This window comes from Elephantulus edwardii, unplaced genomic scaffold (genome assembly GCF_000299155.1).
Source record: "Elephantulus edwardii isolate Elephantulus edwardi_28Jun2011 unplaced genomic scaffold, EleEdw1.0 scaffold00278, whole genome shotgun sequence".
Classification (NCBI taxonomy): domain Eukaryota; kingdom Metazoa; phylum Chordata; class Mammalia; order Macroscelidea; family Macroscelididae; genus Elephantulus; species Elephantulus edwardii.
The window spans coordinates 1,564,675-1,570,833 of record NW_006400028.1 but is presented as its reverse complement, the minus strand read 5'-3'; the positions used below and the strand labels follow the sequence as shown (position 1 = coordinate 1,570,833).

At 38.3% G+C, this 6,159-nt stretch overlaps 1 protein-coding gene across 1 annotated transcript in view; it reads left to right on the top strand.

Moving 5' to 3' along the window:
* TMPRSS12 (transmembrane (C-terminal) protease, serine 12) overlaps positions 1 to 6,159 on the top strand; it is a 90,811-nt gene that overhangs the window by 51,954 nt on the left and 32,698 nt on the right. Inside the window, exon 3 of the mRNA XM_006900263.1 lies at positions 4,511 to 4,779. Within this exon, the coding sequence (XP_006900325.1) occupies positions 4,511 to 4,779 (269 nt within the window). The remainder of the gene's footprint in view (positions 1 to 4,510; positions 4,780 to 6,159) is intronic.

The following is a 6,159-nucleotide window of genomic DNA, read 5'->3' as shown; positions in this document are numbered from 1 at the left end:
AGGAGGACCTGAAGCACTTGCTGCAGAAGGTCAAGGACTGTTGTCTTCAATATGGATTGAAGCTCAACATCAAGAAAATAGAGATTCTTACCACTGGGCCAAATGGCAGCATCAGTATGGATGGTGAAGAGATTGAGATAGTTTACAGATTTAGTTTACTTGGCTCTTGTACATAAAGCCACTATGAGTTGCAAGCGATTCAATGGTACATAACAACAACAACAATTCTGCATTTGTTTTATCTTCGTTGTCATGATTTTTTTTTAGTTCCTCTTGCTTTGGCTTGTGGAATCCTCCAATTCTTTGAGTTTTTTTCTCAGTTGTTTTTTTTTTTTAATATCCCTTGAAAATATTCATTGTTCTTTTGAATTCTGTGTCAGAAAGTTCCATCAGACTTTCTGGCTTCAGAAAATTCCTTTATTCTGTCTTGACCACTTTTTTTGGATGATCTTGTTTTGGTTTTGTGTAGACTGTGATGTAGTCTGTTACTTCCATGTCATTACTGCAGTAGACATTTTTTTCTTGCCTGGTGACCTAACAAGTCCTTGGTCTGTCTGCCTTGGCTGAGGAGCTCACTGTTCCAGAAGAGAAAGTAGCAGCTCACCCTGCCCAAATTTCTCTCAGGTTTCTGAGCCCAAAGGAGAACTTATTTCATCTGTGGAGCTCAGCACTCTCATAGGGAGGGGACACCAATTCACCCTGACTGTGGTCTTTCCTCTCTAGCAAAGTTTCCTGGACCTTGGGACAGGGAGTAGGGAGGGCAATTGCTTCTGTTCCTTGCTTTCTGGTCCCACAGTTAAGTACTCTGGGATGGAAGGCTTATTGTTTTCTGATTGCAGCCCTCTTTTCTGAAGTCTTTTGCTCTCCTTGGTCTGCAGAGTGGTGCAGCCACGTTCCTTGATTCTCTTCACCACTCTGGCACAGTGTGCAGGAAAGACCTTGTCTCTGTTCTGCTCCAAGACCATATTCCTATGTATGCTGATTGCAGCAGCCTTCCAGTTAAGGCACACGGCTGGCAACACATGATGATGTCCCTGGGGGAGAGTGTTGTCTTAGCTGGATTCTGAGCGATGGTGTTGGAGGGTCTAATAAAGATGATTCCAGTTAAAATGAGTGCGGGACAGGCAGCTGGGTCCTGGAATATAGCCGAGTATAGAAGCGGGGTTCTGCAAGGTGCTGGGGTGATGGGGAAGTTTGGCATCTGCTGGCTGTGATCAGGGCTCAGGGTTCTGTATCTTCTTGGTGTGCTCTGGTAGTGTGCCTCTCTCAAAGAATTGGGCCATTTCATCTAAGTTGTGAGATTTGTTGGCATAAATTTAATCTACCATTTATTGCAAGAGAGGTATTGAAATCTATTTCTCTAATTGTATATTTGTCTTTTTCCCCCTTACACGTCTATCAAGATTTTTTAACTTACTTGGAAATTAGGATATTAGCACTTAAAAATTGAATTATACTCCCTAAATTATGTGTTGGAGTTCTAACCTCTATATTTGTAAATGTAACATAATCTAATTAATTGGTAATGTATCAGCCAATCAGTTGAGATTATGTAAAGGTAAGTTTTATCCTAAATCTAATCACTTCCAAGTTCAAAGAAGAGCAGATTAGACATAGACATGTACACAGATGGGGGAGGGGAAGACATAACTTGAAGATCTTCTTTAAATCAAGGAACTAAGAAATACCTAGAACTACCCACAAAGAAAAAATTAAGAAAACTGAGGACCTGAATGGGAGAAGATTGCCCATCCTTCTCCCAAGGAGCAGCTGGTGTTCTTGAATTGTGTGCCTTTGGGATTGCAGCACATCTTCTTGCCACTAGGCCACCAGAGAGAGCTCTGAAGGAATGCCCAGAACTACCCACAAGGAAGAACTAAGACAACTGAGGACCTGAATTCAAATTTCTAGCCTCTAAATGAGGGGGGGGGAAATCTCTGCTCTTTAAAGTCATTTACATGTGTAATTTGTGTTATAATAAGTCTTTTGTTGCTAAGTGCCTTCAAGTCCACTATGTTTCATGGCAGCCCTGAAACAACATCTGAATCTTGCCTTATCCTTTTCCTTATTCAAGGTCTCACGCCCCCACATGCTCAACCCCATTGGTATAGTTATTGTGTTATTAAGGGTCTTCCTCTCTTATTCAGACCTTCATATTACATGAGATGAAGTTTCACCATCCTTATCTCTAAGGATCAACTTGCTTGCACTTCTTGCAAGAGTTATCTGTTTGTTCTTTTGGCAGTCCATAGGGTATTCTATATTCTTCTCCATGATAAAAATTCCAAAATGTTAATTCTTCTTATATTATCCTTATTCATTGTTCAACATCTTTCAGATGCATAGGTAGCAACTGCAAATACCATCGCTTGGATCAGGTTCATCCTAGTCTTTAAGCTGAAATCCTTGCTCTTTAGAACATCCCTGAGAGGAGATTTCTTTGGATTTTTTAACTTTGCTACCATGTGTGTGGATGATGAAATTAAATCATTGGTAACTTCAGTCTTTTTTCCATCTATTTTCCATCTGTTGCCTATTGGTCCAGTGGTGAGGATTTTTGTTTTCTTGATGTTGAAGTGTAACCTGTATAGTAGGTAGCAGTCTTTAATCATCTGCACTATTTCAAGGCTTCTTCACTTTCTACAAGCAAGGTTGTGTCATATGCATAATGTAGATTGTTAATGATCCTACTTCCAAACCTGATGCCACCTTTTTCTTCATTTAGTTCAGTTTCTCGAATGATTTGGACAGCATACAGATTGAATTGGTATGGAGAAAGGATGCAACGCTGACATACACCTTATCTGAGTTTAAACCAGGTACTCAGCTCTCTAGCATTCCCTCAGCACAACCTTGACTGGAAGAGGTGCTACCAAGGACCTGGCTCACTTCTTGGAGCTTTGGCCACCAGTTAGACATTCAGAAACTCTGACATGACTGGGCATACCAAGTCCAGTCTTCTGCTAGAGTGACAGATACATTGTCCCAGGCAGTTTAACATTTCCTATAGCATGCATGTTTGTTTTATGATATTTGCTTGTCTGTTTTATAGTTTTCTCTTAAGGGTACAACATTTGTCTGTCACTTTGCAGTTTTGGGGGGGAGGATGGTTTGCATGTTTGCATGCTACTGCTTATTTTATAGTTTGTGTCTGCATATGCTTGTGTGTTTATAGTTTGCTCTTATGCATATGGGGTGCTAGAGAAAAGTATTGAACAAACTATGGACTGCCAGGAGAACAAACAGGTTCATCCTGCAGAGGGTGAAACCAGGCTGCTCCTTTGAGACAAGGAATTCTGAAGCTTCATCTGACATCCTTTGGGCATGTTTCATGAAGGGACCAGTCCTTGGAGGGGGACATCATGCTTGGAAGGGTGAAGGGACTGAGAAAGAGAGGGAGATAGTTGATGAGATGGATTGATTCAGTGACTGGGGTAATAAGGGTAGTTGTGTCAGAGACAATAAGGTTGGCACAGGATAGAGCAGGTTTTAGGGCTACTGTACATAGGGTCGCTATGAGTCACAAGTGGCATGACGGCACATAACAACACCAATAATTTATTGGTATGACACTTGCCTGTCTCTTTGCTGTACTGTGATTTGTGTGTTGCTGTGATTCTGGAAGCCATGCTACCAGTATTTCAAATACCAGCTGGGACACCCATGGTGGACAGATTTCAGCAGTTTCAAGAGTAAGACAGACTAAGAAACAGGATTGCCCATTCACTTCTGAAATAACAAGCCTACTCAAACTCTATGAATAACAAAAGAGCATTGTTAGATATAGTACTAGGATTAGAACCTCTCAAAATTGAAAGACACTAAAAAAGTAGGCAAAACAGTTGATTATGAGAACATGAAATGCATGAAATAGTAATCCAGGAATATTGAAATTTGTTAAAAATAAAATAGAATGCGTGAAGATTGGCATTTAGACATTAGTGAACTAAGATGGACTGGTATTGACCATTTTGAATCTGAGATCAAATGAATTCTTATGCAGGAATGACAAATTGAAGAATAGTTTTCATTCACAGTAAAAAAGGGCCTTTTAAGATATTACCTGAAATACAGTGCTGTGGATAATAAGATATTATCAACAAGCATACAAGGAAGACCTGTTAATATGATTATTACTCAAATATATGCATCAACCATTAAAACCATTCATGAAAGAACTGAGGAATTATATCAACTTTTGCAATCTAAAATTGATTGAATATGCAACTAAGAAGTATTAATAATAATAATGATTGATTGGGATGCAAAAGTTGGAAATGAAGGAAAAGGACCCGTAGTTGGAAAATATGGCTTTGGTGGCAAAAATGGGTCTGGAGACTGAATGATTGAATTTTAGCAATCAATGATTTATTAATTTCAAATACCAAATTATGCTATATGAAAGTAAAATTTAAAACCCTTTTGCTATTAGTCTAGCTTGAAAAAAGAAATACTAGTGGGAAATAAAGAATTCAGTTAAATAGATGTATTAACATTTATTCTTTTTCAGAAATCCTTCAGTGTGGAGAGCTGTGATTGGAACTAATAATATTCTCATCAAATATCAACACACTAAGAGGATAAAAGTTAATGCGATCTTCATCCATCCAGGTTTTAATGTGGACTCTTATCTAAATGATATGGCACTTTTTCATTTAAAAAGAGCAGTGAGGTACAATGACTATATTCAGCCTATTTGCCTACCTTTTGATGTTTTCCAAAATCTGAACCAAAACACAGCATGTTTCATAAGTGGCTGGGGAAGAACTCATGAAGAAGGTAAATGGACTCAATTTTATTGGTATTTATTTTCCAAAGGAAGGTCAACCCTTTTAGAATATTCTTCATCATTTTATATAATGTATTTGAAAAATAGGTCTTTAGAAATCAATAAATAAAGAAATGTACTTTCTTTTTTAAATTTTGGTCCTCTCTTTATGGGAGAGAGGAAATTATTTGCCAAGGCAGAATTAGACATGTTCTATGATTATACATGCAAGGATGTTTGAGCCTTTGAATATTCTCAAAAAAGAATAATGGTTTTAAGTATGTCTGAAGTTTCAGAGACTCGTTGACAAAGCTAGCTCTGTGGCAGAATTGCCTGTCTTAAATAAGATTCTACTTATAAGGAATAGGGAGCTCTGGTCACCTAGAGGCAAGAAGCTGTACCACAATCAAAACCACATGGTTCGAGGCCACCAGCTGCTCCACTGGAGAAGGATGGGAAATCTCCCATGTGATTGACTGCCTCTGAAAACCTACTGGAGTGTCACCTATGGATTGGTTCCAACTCTATGCTACAACAAGTTCTAAGGAATTTTACTATTCTTTTAATTTAATGCTCTGTTTACTCCCAAGTAGGTTAATTACCTTTTTTTTTTCTTTAAATGCACATAGGAAACGAAATAAATATTGGTTAATTGAGCAGTGAGAGGAATTGAAAACATACTCTGGTAATGACTTTGGTAATGACATCTGCTATGATTTGCGGTGCCTGTACCATGTTTCGGGCACAATTTAAAATATACTAATTTGTTTTAATTTATCTTCCCAATAATTATGGTAGGGAGTTAATGTTATCACTGTCATTTAACAGATCAAGATTTGAGGATCTTAGAAGTGAAAAAACTGTAACTCAATCTAAACTTGAAAGTCTAGCTGAAAAGCTGTAACTTTTGTCACTCTAAAACCTAAATATTTAACTACTGCATTAAACTGCTCTTCAGGGCATGATCATCCTTTTAGGAATATTTGCAATCAAGAACTATGACTCACCCACCCTCCCAGTCTTCTTCAATAGGCCTTAAACAAACAAACAAATAAAAATCAAACCTCCCCCCCCCCAGTGTAGTGTGTAGTGTTGTAGCATAAGAATGTCTATCTGTGTTTCATTGACAGTGCAAAGGCATTTGACTGTGTGGATCACAACAAACTGTGGCTGACTCTAAGAAGAATGGGAAAGAACACTTAATCGTGCTTATTTGTGAAACCTATCTACATAGCAATTCTACAGGATGCATCACCTTTGACCGATAAATATTGCAACTATACTTCAGAGACACTGATCCCAACATAAGGAACTACCATCAGCTGATGTGTTTGAAATCACAGAAGCCATGGAAGCTTCATATATAAGTTATTAGATGGAGGGCTGGTGAA